The sequence below is a fragment of the Talpa europaea genome, assembly GCF_964194135.1.
Source record: "Talpa europaea genome assembly, chromosome: 1".
Lineage (NCBI taxonomy): Eukaryota > Metazoa > Chordata > Mammalia > Eulipotyphla > Talpidae > Talpa > Talpa europaea.
Window position 1 is genome coordinate 75359435 of NC_140073.1, and position 18855 is coordinate 75378289.

General features: G+C 33.4%; 1 protein-coding gene across 5 annotated transcripts in view; it reads right to left on the reverse strand.

The window, feature by feature from the left end:
* DPP10 (dipeptidyl peptidase like 10) overlaps nt 1-18855 on the reverse strand; it is a gene marked incomplete at both ends in the record, with an annotated part of 1271390 nt that overhangs the window by 50928 nt on the left and 1201607 nt on the right. For all 5 annotated transcript variants that reach the window (XM_084246025.1, XM_084246024.1, XM_084246023.1 and 2 more), the window contains one exon: nt 13358-13465. In XM_084246025.1, the coding sequence (XP_084102151.1) occupies nt 13358-13465 (108 nt within the window). The remainder of the gene's footprint in view (nt 1-13357; nt 13466-18855) is intronic.

Consider the following 18855-nt stretch of genomic DNA (forward strand, 5'->3'; position numbering starts at 1 on the left):
TGACTATGGCTTGATTTATCTGTTTTTGTTTTGATATTTGAATTTCTTACAAATTTTTACTCTTAGAAAAAAATGCCTATGAACAGGCCATTAATGTCTTCTGATACACATGGCAGGGTTTTCTGAGACAAACACCAAGAAGTGGGATTGATTGGTCAGAAGATAACCATGTCTCCTACTTACTACAGAGTGACACACTATTTTACAAAGTTGTTACAAAGTTCTACTAGCAATATGAGTTTCCATTGTCCACAGATGATTGATTGCTAATATGCCACAGAGGGAGTAAACAGTGCTGCAGTGAACATAGGACTGAATAGCAACCTTCCCACGAGTTTTTGTATTCCCAGTAGATACCTATTAGTGAAATTGTCATAAGGTATAGATCTATTTTTAATATTTTGAGAAACTTTCACTGTTTTCCACGGGGGCTGCATCAACCTGCATTTTATTTCATTGTTTTTTTTAAAGATTTATTTATTTATATAAGAACTGAGGTAGAGGCCAGAGGTGTGGGAGGGTGAGAGAATTTACCACAGACAAAGGGGGAGCAGAACAGGCAGACGGACCAAAGACACTGCTGAGGGGAGCAGTGGGTGAGGCAGGAAAGGTCTCCTGCACCATGTGGGTATCTCCCCGGTCGGCCGGGAATCGAACCCGCGCTGCAGAGGCTGCGGACAGCTTTATAGTGCTGTGCTCAACCTGCCTCAATACTGAGAAGGTCCTGCATTCTATTTTAAACTAAGACATTAACTTCATACCTGCTTTTTTTGTATAACATTGAGCATTTTAGAACTCTCCCTCCAGTGGTTTTGTAGAGTATCCAGCAGTTTGGAAATATCTGATTGTTTACTTGTGGTTTAATTTAGGCTAAACAATTTTGGCAAGAATATTCTATAGGTAAGGTTTTAACCCTTTTCTGTTTCAGGAAATATATTATTACATGTCTTCCCACACTAGCAATGCTGTTTTCATGGAAAGTGTAAGATATAGTTGCTATAATAGTACTGTTTTCCCTAGTAATTAAGAATGGGATGATAATGACACATTTTGAATAGTTTTTTTTCCCTTGAACTTTTTACTCCATAGTTGTGGCAACTATTCATGACCTTTCCTGGAATAAATTATCATTTCAAAGTGATTTTCAAATTTTAACATCCCTTTCGTGTTTACAAGGTAATATATCCCTGTAAACACAGACTTGCCCTATACATGTGTTCACTCTGATATACATGGCCGGGTTTTCTGAGACAAACACCAAGATGTGGAATTGCTTGGTCAGAGGATAACCATGTCTTCTACTTATTACAAAGTGACACACTATTTTACAAAGAAATAGCACACACACCCCACATGTGTTCACTCTCTTTTACTCTTTTCCTTTATTAGAGCCACACGTATTTTGAATGTAATTTATATATAATTACTGTTGTTATTCTTTATAACGACAAAATTGCCAAAATTGGTTAATGCAAATACCTTCAAGATAAACTTTTTTTCTTTGGACATAATTACATTAGTCTTTGTGCATTTATTTGTTTTCTGCACAAGATGTTCAAGATAATTTTATTTCTGTCTCTTGTCAGTCATAACTCCTTTATCTAGTGAGCCCTGTTTTCTTACTGATTTATAGTAAGGATGGCAAGACCTGGTTTAAATGTGCTTACTGCTACTCTAGTGCTAATTAATTATGGGCCTCTTCAGAGGAGAGAGAGCTAGATAAATAGATAGATTTCCTTATGTTCTCTATATCTCTATGTGTGTTCTCAGTAATAGTTTCAATTAAATATTATCAGTTTGGTTTATAACTAGGTGCATTTGTTTCTCTTACTAATGGTATTTGATGTCCTTGTTCTTTTTATTAAATTTTCTTAAAAAAATATACAAATGGCATACTACACAGTGGCCAAAAAAGATAAACCCATGCCATTTGTAGCAACATGGATGGACATGGAAGGGATTATGCTACATGAAATAAGGCAAAACGAGAAAGAGAAATATACTATGGTATCACTTATTTGTGTAGTACAGAGAAACTAAACAAAGGGTCAAATACAAACTTAAAACCAATCCTTGAAAGTAGTGAGTACCCTTTCTTGTGCTTCACATTTATGGGAATGCTGCTCCATTTGAATTTGTGTGAAGAACATGTTTTTCACATTTGTAAAGCCAGAAATTGGTATTACATTTTGAAAAAGCTTTTAAAATAACTATAAAGACAATTCATTGCATAGAACAATATAAATTGTGTTAGCATTACCTTTGAAAATCTGATGAGATTCTCCTGTGGAATCATGTACTTTTTTGTAGTGCAGTTCTTTGATAATATTCTATTTCTTCTAGGTCATTAGCTTGTTTAAGTTCTCTGTCTCTCCTGTGGACAGTTTTGGCTAAGTGTATTTCCTCTTGAAATTGCCCATTTCATCTAAATTTTTCAATTAAATATGCAGAGTTCTGCAAAATGCTCTCTTAAGATATATTAAAATGTCCTTTGTTTATTTCCCACTAGGCATTTCCAATTGTATAAGCAAATTTCTCCCTTTACTCTTGATTGGGTCAGCTTGTGCTTTGTTTCAGTTGTAGTGGGTGTACATGGATGTAATATGTGTGTGTGTGGGGGGTGTGCTTTGAAAGAATAAGCATTATTTCTTTCATGTATTAGTTCTATATTTTTCTGTTCATACCCTATTTCACTTCTGCTTCAAATTTAGATATTTCCAACTTTTTAATTTTTGTTGGGTTTTATCTATTATTTTCTAGCTATTTGAGTTGCAAAATCAACTCATAATTTCAGCATGTTTTTTATATAATAGAAAATATGTATGTAACTTTTGATGTACCTACTACTACTCACATTCTGTAGACTGGAAGTCTTACTGACAACATAAACTATCAATGAACATATATTCTGTATGTTAATTCATTGTATCCTTACAATAAATTAGGCTCGAGAAAAGACAATGTTAAGAACATGCAATGGAACCCAGACAGTTTGTTCAATAAATGGCGCTGGGAAAACTGGACCACCACAGCAAAAAATGAAACTAAACCACTACCTCTCACCGTGCACAAAAATCAACTCAAAATGGATAAAAGAACTGGACATAAGACCTGAAATCATAAAATATATAGAAGAAAATATAGGTAAAACACTACAAGACATACATCGCAATAACATCTTTAAAGACTCATCACCCAAAGCAAAGGAAGTCAAGGAAAAGATAAACACCTGGGATTACATCAAACTGAAAAGCTTCTGTACAGCAAAAGAGACATTAACCAAAACGGAGAGACACCCCACTGATTGGGAAAAAATCTTTGCACTCCATTCAACGGATAAGGGACTGATCACAAAGATATACAAACAACTCACAGGATTCAACAAAAACAAAATAAACAATCCAGTCAAGAAATGAGCAGAAGAACTTTCCAAAGAGGAAATGCAAATGGCCAACAGGCATATGAAAAAGTGTTCAACATCCCTTATCGTCAGGGAAATGCAAATCAAAACCACACTGAGATACCACCTTACACCAGTAAGAATGGCACATATTAAAAAAAAAAAAGCAAAAACAAATGTTGGCAAGGGTGTGGGGAAAAAGGAACTCTCCTACATTGCTGGTGGGAGTGCAAACTGGTCCAGCCAGTATGGAAAGCTGTCTGGAGGTTCCTGGGTCTACTGAAAATGGAACTACCATGTGACCCGGCAATTCCACTACTAGGGATCTAGCCAAAGGACACAGAAACATTGATTCAAAAAAACACCTGTACCCCTATGTTTATTGCAGCACTATTTACAATAGACAAAACCTGGAAGCAAGCCAGATACCCAAAATAGATGACTGGATCAAGAAGATGTGGACATGTGCACAATGGGATATTACTCAGCAATCAAAAAAGATAAAATCATGCCATTCGCAGCAACATGGATTGAACTAGAAGGAATATGCTTAGTGAAATAACCCAGAAGGAGAAAGAAAAATATCGGATGGTTTCAATTACAGCAGGAACGTAGGGGAACCAAATAAGTCATCAGTGTAAAAAAAAATAACAATACAAAACACAACAAAGCAAAAACAGACAATTATAAACCAGAGCCATCCTGCAGGGGAGGAGGAGGGAGAGGGATCAGGGGGAGGGAGGGAGGTGCACAGGGGACTGTGGTGGTGGTGCACGGGTGCACTGGTGAAGGAAATTCTATGGGGACTACACCTGAGGGAGTGGGGGGAAGCAAATATTGTTTAAAAATGAACAGTGATGTAAAAAAATTAAATAAAAAAGAAATAAAAGATTTTATGAAAGATAAAATACATTTACAGCACCATACTATATTATCAGTGTACATCATCTGTTTATAAGAAAGTCTGCATAGACGTTGATGGTGCGGTTCAAACACATGTTGTTCAAAGGTCAACTGTATATAATCTCTTATTTGGCTATATGCAAACATGATACTACATAAACTTGGACATGACAAACATCTTGCTGTTCTCAAAATTCCTGCTTTCTCCTAAATCTTTCTCCATTTTAATTATACTGTGTTCTGGGAAACAGCACTTTGGTTTTCTCTTACTTGAAAATGTCTGCCTCACTGTACTTGTGTATCTATTTCCTGATTTGGGAAATTTTCAGACATCATTTTCTCAAATATTTTTCAGGTCCTTTCTGTCTCTGTTCTCCTTCTGGGACCTGTTTGATGTGAATATTATTTCTCTTGATGTTGTCCCAAGATGTTCTACTGGTATTGTCCCAAGGATTCTCACTCTTAAATTGCTTTTTTATTTTGCTGCTTTAAGTGAGTTTTGTTTTTTTCTTCCAGCTCACTTATCCGTTCTTGTATTTCAGTCTTGGATCCCTCTATTATATTCCCCAGTTCTATTGCTATATTCATCATCTCTATAACTCCTACTTGAATCTTTAAAAAAATTTCTAGTTCATCTATCTTTCCCCCAAGTTCAGGATCTTTATAATCATTATTTTCAAACCTTTATCAGGTATATCACTTACGTCCATATTTTTTAAATGCTTTCTGGGGTTTTGCCTTGTTCTGTTATTTGGGATCTGTTCTTCTGATTTTCCATTCTGCCTAATTTTCTGTGTTTGCCTCTATGATTCAGGTAACTTTGTTGCCTCTTGGTCATGAAGGATTAGTGTTGTGCAAATCATAATTCCACTGAGTTCAGGAGTGCAGTCCCCTCTGTCTACCCAGGTCATGCACTCATAATGCATTCTGTATCTACCTGCCTACTCTGTCAAGGTGGCTTTTGACCAGCTCATCAGCTACATCTCGATGGCTGGGCTTGTAACTATGATGTGCTGAGTAGGCAGTACTGAGTGAATAGTCCACTCTTTTTTTTTTTAAGACTTCTTTTTTTTTTTTTAAGATTTAGTTTTAATTTTATACAAGAACTGGGGTACAGGCCAGATGCGCGGGAGGGTGAGAGGATTCACCAGAGACAGAGCAGGGAACAGAACAGGCAGACTGATGAAATACACTGCTAAGGGGAGCAGCGGGCAAGACAGGAGAGGTCTAGTTCACGATGCGGGATTCCTACTGACCAGCCGGGATCAAACCCACTTTGCAGAGGCTGTGGACAGCTTCACAGTGCTGTCCCAACCTCCTGAGCCACCAGGGAGGCCCGAATAGTCCAGTTAATCTGGTGCCTTGCTCAGTGGGTGGATGGAGCTGTTGGCCCTTTCTGGTCTTGTAAAGCTTGAGAAGTGGCTCACAAGTCATCTGGAGGCCAGGTATGTGACTGTTGAGAATGTGCCACTGGAAGCTGTTGGTGGCCTTGCATTGAGTTTTATACATTTCTCAGGTGTGGACCTGGAACATACTGCTATGTTGTAGGGTTGGGACTTATCCACAGGTTTTATAAAGTAGGTTTGGGGAGGCTTCACTGTGTTTTCTTAGAAGATATTTCTTTATGTATGGAAAATTTTTTATTCTTACTTTTTGTTTTCCTAAGAGTATAGTAACTCTGTGTATCTATTGACAGCTATATTACATATTATGTAAGATGGCACCAACCAGTATTTCTGACCCAGGGATCATCCCTAAAGCTTTCTGTTTCTCTTCCAGATGTTACAAGATTGTGAATGGGACTCATTTACTTGTGGTTTGAGAGCTTTTTGGACTGATGTTACTGCCTGAGTCTCAGGGTAAGTGACTTTGTGCATGGAAACTTTTAAGAGCAGGTTATTCCTCACTACAGTTCTTTGATTCTTTTGGGTGTATTTCCTGCTGGCATTCAAAGTCAGGGTCTAGGAACTCATCTGTACTGAGTCATAGCCTGATGTTGGGAACAGCCTCTTCTTTCTCTATTGGAATAAATTCCATCCTGATTGCAAACTGTTATGTTTGAGGTGGAATTTCTTTATGGCAAGAGCTTATCTCTGTCTTTCCTGTCAGTCTCAGAGCTGTCCTTTTATACTTTGTTGTGAAAGTTCTATTTATCCAGCTTTTAGTTCTTTCATATATAGTGTAGATTTGTTGTATATGTGTGAGCACATGAGTTTGAAACTACTTTATGAGGCCTTTTTTTTTTTTTGATTTCTAATTTGGTGTTTTTATGTCTACATCTGACACTTAATGATATTTTATTCATCTTAGAGTACATTTTTGTGTGTGTGTGTGTTTCTACTATCCCTCGGCTTCACTGTGCTTTCTTAGAAGATATTTCTTTATGTGTGGAAAATTTTTTATTCTTACTTTTTGTTTTCCTAAGAGTATAGTAACACTGGTTATCTATTGACAGCTATATTTTATTCTTTATAAATATTTTATATTTTTCCAGGAAATATTTTATATTTTCCATTTTTCCAGATGAATAATTTTCAATATGAATAAAATATAAAAACATAAAAATGTCAACATTTCAAAACACTAAAAAGTTAAAAAAAAACTTTGATATTTGTAAATATCTGGAGATATTTTTGGTTCACAAAATTTAGGTTGATTTTCTTTTTTTCAGACAATTTTGTTGTGTGTGTTTTAAGGATGCCAAGAGTAGTTACATTAGTTCCTCCCTGGTGGCATAGGCAGTTGAGTGCAGTACTGTGACGCTGTCTGCAGCCTCTGCAGCTCAGGTTTGATCCCAGCCGGCCAGGGAGATACCCACATGGCGCGGCAGACCTCTCCTGTCTCGCCTGCTGCTCCCCTCAGCAGGCTATTTCAGTCAGTCTGCCTGTTCTGTTCCCCACTCTGTCTCTAGTAAATCCTCTCACCCTCCTGCACATCTGGCCTGTTCCCCAGTTCTTGTATACATAAATAAAATAAATAAATCTTTAAAAAGAGTGGTTACATTAAAAATGATCATGAACAAGGGCCTCCCCGGTGGCACCGCAGTTGAGCACTGGGTTGCAAAGCTGCCCGCAGCCTCTGCAGCGCCGGTTCAATCCCCGGCTGCTCCCAGGCCACAGGAGGAGGGTCCCACATGGCGTGCAGATCTCTCCTGCCGCCGGCTGCTCCCCTCAGCAGTGTACTTCTGACCTTCTGCCTGCTGTGCTCCCCACTCTGGCTCTGGTGAATTCTCTCACCCTCCCGTGCTTCTGACTGTACCCAGTGCTTGTACAAATAAATAAAAATAAATAAATCTTAAAAAAAAATGATCATGAACAAAAAATGAAATGCTTTGAAAAATGTGGAACACTGCATGCAAGAATAAAAACTGAACATGATTCACTCAAATGATACATCTAAGATGAAAATATGCTTCTTAGTGTAGAACTAAAAGATCTCTTGTTGGAAGCCATCATACTATCTCATAAAGCTTAGGATTTTTCTTCAAATATATGTAATTGACCTATTTATTTTATATCTAGTAGCACAAATCTGGGCTGGGAAATAAATTGAGCCCCATTCTACATTTAATAGTATAAACATGTCTTCTATGTTATTCTGAATAATAACATATTGGATTAAATAGCAGTGGGCTTTATGGAATAATTCCAATGTCAATCATAATGTGATAGATGACCATACTGCAAATTTAAGATAAACACCAAGGGACTTAACCAGTCTCCAAAAGGGGGTGTCTGCATCTCAATTAGTTTTTCATTTACCTTAAACAAACATAGTCACAAGCAAGGTATTTTAATAAAAAAGGAAGAATAATTATTGTTACTACACAGTAATTAATCTGTCTGTGTAACTAGGGTGTCTATTTGCTTTTTAGAGTAGAAACATTAATGAGTATGAAGCCATAGCTGACTTTTGAAAAGGACAACATCTAATAGACACTAAATTGAATTCACATTTTTATAAATTTTAGAATAAACAGCAATAAAAATAGTAACTTAATGTATTCTCAAAGAAGGGCTTAAGGTCTAAGATGGAAGTAGACTATTTTATTTGGGGTATTAGATATCACACGCCTCCTTTTAATTAAGATTTTTATCTTGTTCAAGAAAGTTAAATATTAATTTTATATGCATATCTACAAAATAGTCATTTATATTAACAAAAGTTTAAAGATGCACATACTTCTGTTCTGATTATATACTTTTCATTCAAATTTCTTATATTAAAATCAATTTAACTTTTATCACTTCTAAATAAAGGAAATACAGTGCTTAAAAATAGCATGCTTTAATTTACTGTCTATTCATAGATGAGGTGAGTTAATTGTTTTCCAACAATGTTCTAATCAGATACAGTAGTGAAGTTCAATGAAAAAAAATATTGGATGATTAGGTGATAGCTTGTGGTTTGGGGGCATGCTATTTTCTACAGTATTTGTAATAGGTAATGGCATTTAGAATTGTTCCAAGTGAAATAATCAGCTCTCATGAGCAAAACCTTGTATTGCTGAATTGAGAAGGTGAATGGATTATCCACTATATATAATTATTCATTTAACACAATTTTAGAAGATGACAGGGCGATTGCTTATGCTTATGAATTGGAACCACTTAACATGACTGAAACTTGGCTTACCCCATACTTGAGAGTAAAAAAAAATATTGCCATGTCTTTGACAAAAACTTTTTCTTAACTGCATCCTCCACTGCAGGATGTAAAATATTATAGCTCCAGATATGGAAATTCAGAAGCTACAAATCTATACAAAGTATAGATTTATGGAGGATGGGGGTGAGGAAAGAGTTATAGGAAGTTATCAAAAGTTTAATGAGGGGGTCCCCTGGTGGCGCAGGCAGTTGAGCACAGTGCTATGAAGGTGTCTGCAGCCTCCGCAGCGTGGGTTTGAGCCCGGCCAGCTGGAGAGATACCCACACGGTGCCTCAGACCTCTCCTGTCTCGTCCGCTGCTCCCCTCAGCAGTGCATTTCAATCAATCTGCCTGTTCTGTTCCCTGCTCTGTCTCTGGTGAATCCTCCCAACCTCCTGCACATCTAGTCTGTACCCTGGTTCTTGTATGCACGAATAAATCTTAAAAAAAAAAGTTTAATGATCTGATGTAAAAGAAATGTTGCATCATTGTTTGATTCAGGAACTACAAAACCCAGGATTAACACTGGATACTGCATGTTCTACTAAAAAAAAAGTTACTTAGCTATATAGATTTTCAGAAAACCCAAAGCCTTTAGTACTCATACTTTCACATACTCATATTTAAACTAATCCAAAAAATACATAGGCTTAGAAATTTTTACTTTGATGCAGGAATCCCATTTCTGTTAAGGAAAAGTGCATAAAATAAAAAAAATTTAATAGAATGACACCTATAGAGAAAACAAAGTGACACTAAATTAAACACTGAGCAATAATGGCTAATTATGTACATCCAAATCAACTAAATATTTAATCTTTAAAAGAACTGTATTTCCATTCTGCAAAAATCATGTCTTAAAATTGTTTTTTGTATTATCTTTCTGTTGAAGTAGCATTTGTTTACAACAATGTATATGATTCACACCTCTTCAGATGTATGTTACTACACCACACTCACCACCAAGGTTCCCATAGCACAACGAATACTATAGTTTACATAAAATTACAATTATGTTTCAAAGAATAGTGGGAGAAACTTCATGCATTCCTTCTACTTTAATTTTTGGAATTACTTTAATAAAGATTACTCAGAAGAAAGGAAAAACACTAAAATATTTGTAGACAATCACTACTTTATAATGACAGAAATATGAAAACTTTTGAGTTTTCAACTTCAATTTTGAGCCTGGTCTCTAATAATTGGTTTTTAATCTACCTACTGGTTGTGTAAAAGAGCAAAATATTTACAAAATTTACTAATTTCATTTAGTAAGTTACTTCAAACAGATAAATATGTATTCAATGAGGAGCTCTTAAAAATAGCTAAGCATCCATTAGTGTAAAGGTGTCTTCCTGACCATCAGTTATACCCTCTTTCTTCGTCATTTGTCATTTTCTGAGCACATCAGTTTTAAGTCTTAGCGTCTAGCAAGACAAGTAAAAGAAGAGAGATTTAGAAGTTATCAATGTTGGTATGCATTTCTATTTAGACCATACAAAATTACACTATTTTTGGAGAGTCAGTTTGGCATTCCCTATCAAAACATATATATATGTACACATATGTACATATATGTACATATGTACACTTTGCATACATTTCTGTTAATATTTAGAAATATATTTTGTGGGAATAATCATAAATAAAATATGTATAAGAATGTTTATCTTTGAATAATTTCTAGTATTGAAAACTAAAAATAACTAATGGTGATTAATATGTTATTTAAATACAGTATATTTACCTACTTGATAGAATGTTTAACAGCTATTAAAATCACATTTAAAAATAAAATTAAATGTTAACCATTAAGAATGCAACTAAATGATGTGAGGAAATGGTCTTAAATTATTCTTAAATGTTACAAACCTATGTACGTGCTTTACTTGCCATCTTTAAGAGTAAAGGATACATTTTTATTATAAAATGGAATTGGGAATTTATATATCAATTATTTACAATGTGAGAATATAGGATGATGAAATAGTTTTTGATTTCATATACAACTTTATTAATTTTAGAATTTTACACATTTATAGAGTATATATTATGGTAATCATAAATGGTTCATAGGAGAACTGCTTTGTTAGCTACATAAAAAAATTGACACACAAAGGAATATAAACTATTAAAATATTGTTTGTGTGTATAAACACCGGTATAGATTATATTTATTTAAGGATTGGCCTCTGACTCACTAACAAAGTAGATTAATTTTAGCCACATTGCCAAAATATTCATAAATAATCATGCAGTCATGTTTATTTCTCAGTGAGGAAAACCACAAATGAGGTTTATTTCTCTGAAGTGCAACCAGAATAGATCAAAATGCTTTTTACTTCAATGAAAGCTTTGTTATAATCTCCATATAGAAGAGGAACAAAGTAAACACATCTGCTGAAGATGTTCTTTTGAACATTTCAGACACAATGAATTAGACTGCCTGTCAGATGGCTGTGATTGGGAGCAGCAGCTATTTCTTTCCAAGACTTACCAAGAAACTTTTGTTAGGTGCATAAATAATCTCAGTTCCTACAAGTTAGTATCATCACTCCATTAATTTCCAAACAATAACATACCACGTTTCTTAAAGACACTATTTCACTTCTTAATTTGTCAAATAGATTGTCTTCTGGGAATTGCATATAGAAAGACATGTTAGACAATTCCTCCTACCTTTAACTATATGTTAAAGATATTCATAATTTGTAAGCAAGTTTGACCACCTGGAATACCATTTCATGAATATAAGATACTGGAATTTAAAATTCAATAAGATATCATTCTCAGCTTTAAGATTTGGAAGTATGATTTATATTTTGGTCAAATTATATATAACCATAATATTTATGATAGTGAAGTTCACAGTGAAATTTAAACAGGTAAAGTAAATTGTTAGTGAAGCTTCTGCTAGTTCACATTAAAAAAAAAATACTCCTTTAATCTCACCTGCCCTTTACATATAGAATTACCAAAAATTTATTCATCTGTAAATACGTACATTTAGAACATAAATGAGATAATATTATACATTAATCTATAATCTATTTATTCAACTTAACGATATACTATGAAAATAAAAATCCACCTTCCACCGTGGAAATTATGTATGTTCCAAACTATTTCAGCTTTGATTAAAATTAAAATCATGAAAATTATATCAATATTACCAACCTTGGGCAAGTGTTAAATTTTAAGCTATTGGGTAAGACTTTGAGAATTCAAGGCATTGAGCTGCCTATATAATATCAACATTGTACAGATAATAACAAAAGTTTGAAAATATGCAGAACACTTGAAGGTTCTAAGAACACAAAAAAGCAGCCAAATTGCTCAGAATCAGATTTTACCACATTTATAATTACTTTTTTCTTATAAGAATGAGATTGATTTTTGTTTAGTTTATAAAACTCTCTCACAGAAGGCAATTATTCACAGTGCTTTATCTTTATGAACTGATTTTTTTTTTTTACCTGAGACTAGATGTTTATTTATTTGCTTTTGAAAGACGCTTTATTTTCTCATGAATATTTGTTACTGGCAATTTTATTCAAATTGACTCATTAACCTTTTCATATTTAAGCCACTTACTGAGACTTTCACAGACTTTTTAAATAATTAAATAAAACTCTAAATGGTTAGCTTTCATTTCAAGTTTAGAGGAAAAATAACCTTTTAAACTTTTTATGAGAAAAACCATAAAAATATAACACAAACTCTGTCTTTGAGAACACATAAAAATCACTTTTAAATTTTTATTTTATTCTTTATATATTTTTATTATATTTTTATTATAATTTTATTTATTATAATTTTTTGATTATATTCTTTGTCTACCTTTATCCTCTCTCTTAACTTCTTGACAATTCAGTTCTAACGCCATTGTGTACTGGTGTTTATCTTTTTGTATTGTCATTATTATTTTTTTGGTTCTGAGATTATTTTATGTGATTATATAGCTTAAATTTATGCTTATGGATGGAGATACTCTTCTTAAAATGACTTTAAGTTGGTTATATGGATTGACTTCATAGGCATTAAATATAGGTTCTAAATTCCACAAGTTGGCACTTCTTTTTTTTTTTAAAGATTTATTTATTTATACAAGCAGTCAGAAGCACGGGAGGGTGAGAGAATTCACCAGAGCCAGAGCGGGGAGCACAGCAGGCAGAAGGACCGAAGTACATTGCTGAGGGGAGCAGTGGGCAGCAGGAGAGGTCTGCGCGCCATGTGGGACCCTCCTCTGGTGGCCGGGGAGCAGCCTGGGATTGAACTGGCGCTGCAGAGGCTGCGGGCAGCTTTGCAACCCAGCGCTCAACCGCTGCGCCTTCGGGGATGCCCAGTATTGGCACTTCTAAATACGATGGCAATGAAACAAAACCACAGAGAAAAGCCATCACTTACCTGAATGAGGAACATAGCTATGTGGTGAAATTCTCCACGCCCTCCTTGCTTAACAGGAACAGTCATAAAGAATTTGCTGCCATCTCTAGAGAATACAGGCTCCTCATTCTAAAAACAGAAGTGTATATATATCAACCTTAAAAGGGCATGTGAAATCTGTGTTGCTAGCTATTACTAATTCATCATTGGATTACACCAATTATTGATTTTGAATTAGTTCAGAAAACTGCTGAATTATTAAAAAAAAAGATGGAACATGATTGTATTTTTAAAAGTGAACTTGATGCATTGTAAACTTGATGAGTGTTTCAATGGAGGGTTGGCTGAGGAGGTTTTGAATATTGGGTAAGAATGATTCACAAACTTAAGACACTTTAAATTGGCTCAATAAAGAATTTTCATATCTTATACAAGATATGGTTGTTTAGCAATTTATCCTTCAAGAATAAGAACTATATGAACACCTGCACCAATTTATAAAAAAATTAATACAGTAAATTTGATAATACAATATTTCACACATTTTCTGAAAATTTTCATTCAGCAAATCTACTGATTTGAAGATATACTTCTGATTATGTATTATAAATTTACTGAAAATGTACAATAAAAGCACAGAAACATAAACAATCCATTGCAAATGATATAATTAATATATCCCATTCTTACTGCTCATCCTTCCACAATTCCACAAACATAAATGTCCATTTGATGATTTCTTAAACTCTAGTTCATTAAAAAACAGAATATTTTTCAAAAGTAAAAGATAGAAGCTATACATATAGATTGCTTCTCTTGCTCCAGGGGAGAAATTAAAAAAATAGATTTACTAAAAGCAGTGGGTTCTTTTTGGGTGACTGGTAAGAGCGATTATACTGGTGGCACAGAAAGAATCTGATGTTATCCTTTTCAGGTCTTTAAAATGGCCTGTTTGGTTCTTTCTGAGGACCTAGTCCTCCTCCATTCTGATCAGATCTCCCTCCATTCTACTGTTTCCTCTTTATGTGTGTGTTCCTGTTCCAGGACCTTTGTATTTTTTTTTATTATTCTTGTTTAGCTACTTCTTTTATCCCTTCTTTACTCTACTCTGTCATCTATCAGTGAATTGTTTCTTAATTACCTCTTGTGAAGAGTTATCCAATTCTATCTGTATCTCTCATCTCTTCTTTACTACTTCCAATTTTTTTCCATAGCACCTAACACCATCAAATACATATTTTAAGCGTGTATGCATTTGTGCTAAATCTTACTTTTTTTTTTTTTTTTTACTTAAAATCATGCAACAGAAACCACTTACAAATATCAGTGGGTGAAGAAACTCTCCTAGTTAGGAAAGTTCGCCTCAAAGACTCTAAAAAGCAGCCTCTATTCATCCTTATCATGGCTTTCAATGCTTTCTATTACATGGTTGACTTCCTTTACTAGGCAAGTAATAATTAAACTAAGTTTTCAATTTTATTTTTTAACTCTATTGCCTAGGACACAGTAGGTGTCCAATTCATAATTATGGAATAGATAAATTGAATTTTTGTGTACAATGGGCAAAATATTGTTATATATGTAATATATATGTGTTATATATATATTACATATATATATATAAATAGTTTGTGTGTATGTAAAATGATTCTTCCTACCACATTTATTTCAAATTATTGCCTCCCTCATTTATTCACCAATCTCCTCTTGTGCTTGACTTCCATAAAAAATAGATGTTATGGGAATATCTGAGTATTCTCATATTTATATTAGTTTCCCACCTCAAGCAGTTTTAATTCCTTAAAATGGCTCAGTGAAGGAATAAATGTTGAATATAGTTTCAAATTCATTAAAGGTCTTGAAAATCTTCATCACAAGAAAATATCTGGCTATTAACATACTACTCTACACAGAGTCTTTCCTATAATCAAATAAAGTAAATGGAATCTATCTCAGTTTCCACATTCATAATCTTATGCAAATCCGTATCTATGACCCACAAGACAATGAATTGGGGAAAACAGAGTCTACCCTATGACTTAAGATAGATTACAATGGTTACCCCAACTGTAAGAATCTTGAAAACTAGGCCAAACATGTCAAATTTCCTCTATTCCTACTGTTCAGAAAGTGACCATATGATGATAACATTAAATCTCTAATTGTCTTACAAATTTAATTCCATTAATAAAACCATTCTAATTTTTGAAATTTCATCAGTTTCTAAGTATTTCATGACTTTTCCTTAGTGTTTCGCAATAAAAAGTCAATTGCGACAAATTAACAATTGTAATTTATTCCTAAATAATTGATAACTGGTTTCATTGCTTTAAAAAAGCTTCCATAACTTACATAAATTTGGGATTTAAATCTCAAGAGTCCACTAAAAATTATTAGAAACCATCAGTCAGTACAGTAACATGGCAGGCAACAAAATCAATAAACAAAAATCAGTTGAGTTCCTATAGCAAACAATGAACTAAAAGAGAAAGATATCAAGGAAGCAATCCCAGTTATAATTGCATCTAAAAGAACTGAGATACCTATGGAGGTGAAATGAAGACCTACTCAAGGAAAATGAGATATTAATTGCTAAAAGTAATATAAGAAAACATGAAGAATGGAAACATAATCCCTGCTAATAGATTAGAGAATTAACATTGTTAAATGGCCATCTTACCCAAAGGAATTTACAAATTCAATGTAATCACTATAAAAACTTCAGTAACAATCTTTAAAGAAGTTGAACAAACATTACTAAAATTTATATGAAGCCACAAAAGACCTCTTCTAAAGCAAAGCCAAAATGAATGAGGTTATTACACTCCCAGAATTCAAGCTATACTAAAAACTATTGTCATCAAAATAATATGCTATTAAAATGAAGTAGACACGCAGATCAATGCAATAAAATGAAACTGCAGAAATATGATGCCACTTACATGGACAGTTATCTATGCCAAGGGAGTCAAGAGTAAACAATGGGAAAAAACAAAGTCTCTTCAACAAATGGTGTTGAGAAAACTAGACAGTCTATGCAAAATAATGCAACTTAGATGACTATTTCACACCACCCACAAAAATTAAATGGAAATTAGTTAAAGACTTGGATATAAGATCTGATTCCATAAGACACCTAGAGGAAAATGTAAACAAAACAGACAATTATATCGGTGTCAGTAATATCTGTGGTGTCAACTCCAAGAAGGGAAACAAGTAAAAATAAACAAGTGGCTCTATGTCAAAATAAAAAAGCTTATACATTGTGAAATGAAAGAAGCAATCACTAAATTGAAAAAAATATTCTACTGAATTGGAGAAGATATTTATACATCATACATCCAAGAAGGAGCTAATTCCAAGAATTACAAAGAGTTTATACAATTAAACAAGTTGATAAAACTAGCCAGATAACAAAGAAAAAAGGAGAAAAATAATAATCATAATTAAAAATGAAAGGGGAGAAATTACCACAGACTAATAGAAATACAAAGTATCAGAGCACTTACTATGAACAAACAAATGCCAATAAATTCAGTAAAACTGCAGAAGGACTTAAGCCATCTTGCTCAAATCATTCTAAAAATCCAGAAGGAGAGACTGGATTGGCCCCTAATACAGTTTTTGATGTCAACATTACTTTAAAAAAGAAACCAGATAAAGACAGCACAAGAAAACTATAGACCATAAAAATCTTTAAAATATTAGCAAATAGAACTCAACGATATTACAAATATTATACATCATGATTAAGTGGATTTATACCACTTATTTATACTTTTTAATATACATAAATGAATCAATGTAATAAATTACTTGATAATATTAGTACATAAACAGAAAGCACTTGATAAGATTCAGCACTCATTTATGATAAAAACCCTTAATATGATGTATACAGAAGAATTTAATATAATAAAGGCCATATACTATACATCAGTAGACAATATATTGAATAGTACTTAATGGTGAAAAACTGAAAGCTATCCCTTTAATATCAGGAATAAGACAAGGATGCCTAATGTCACTACTTCTATTTAATTTACTATTAGAGGTTTTAGCTAGAGCAATACCAAATGACAGGAAATGAAAGGATCCATGTTGGAAAAGATAAGTAAAACTGTCATTACTTGCAAACAGCATATAAGAAACCCCAAAAATACCACAAAAAAATCATTAGTAGCAATAAATCAAGACTGAAAGTGGCAGGTTACAAACTATACAAAATTTTTCTGTACTTTCATATACAAACAACAAATGAGTAAAAAAGAGTAATTAAAATAATTCCATTCATAAATGCTTCAAAAAGAATAATTATGAATTGACCTCTCCAAGGAGGTAAAGGATTTATAGCATGAAATTTATGAGACATTACTAAAGGATTTAGACAGTGACATTTGATTGTGGAAAGACATTCCATGCTCATGAAGGGAGAGTAGAATTGTAATCACAAACACTATTCTACCAACATTGATTCTAAATTTAACACAATTACCATAGAAATACCAGCAATGCTATTTTAAGAAATTGAAAAAAATATTAAAATTTATAGGAAGTCATAAAAAGGCTTTAAGTCTTTTATGACTTGTCATTTCAGTAAAAACAATCTGAGGAAAAAGGGGAGATTATAAAGGCATCTTCATGCCTGACTTTATAATATAAAACAACAGTAACTAATGTGATAGGGTATGGTATAAAAACAGACACATGGATCAATGGAACAGAATCAAAAGATCAGAATGAAATTTGTGCATATATCAATATTTAATTCATGATAAAGAGCCACACCATTCAATGGGAGAAAGGAGTTATTTTTAACAAATGGTGCTGGGAAAACCTGATAGTCACATGGAAAAGAATCAATTTTGACTACTATATAATTACATGCAAAAAAATTAATTCAAAATGGATTGGATTGAAGACAGACATAAGACTTTCAACAATAAGACTTATGGATGAAAACACTGATGGCTTTCCATGGCATCAATGATAAAGATGTTTTTAGAGACTTGACTCCTATGACAATAGAAACAAAAGCAAAAATCAACAATTGGGATTATCTAAAATTAAAGAGATTTTACAGAGCAAATACATATCTATAAACATAGAGATTTATAGACATACATATAGATACATGTATATATATATCTACATATATACAACTACATACAGATATATAGACATGTAGATATAGATATGTAGATTATAAAGATATAACAAGTGAGATAAAATATTTACACATTACACAACTGACAGGACTTAATATCCAAGGTATATTAAAAAATCCAATTATTAAAAACAAACCATCCCAATAAAATATTGACCATAGATCTAAACAGACAATTCACCAAAGAGGATACCTAGAAGGCCAACAGACCCATGGACAAATATTTATCCTTGCTTTTAATAAGGGAAATGCAAATCAAAATCACAATGGAATACCACCTCGCACTCATGAAAAAGGCACATATCTAAAAAAGCCCAACTGAAATACTGAAGTTGTAGAGAAAATGTAATCA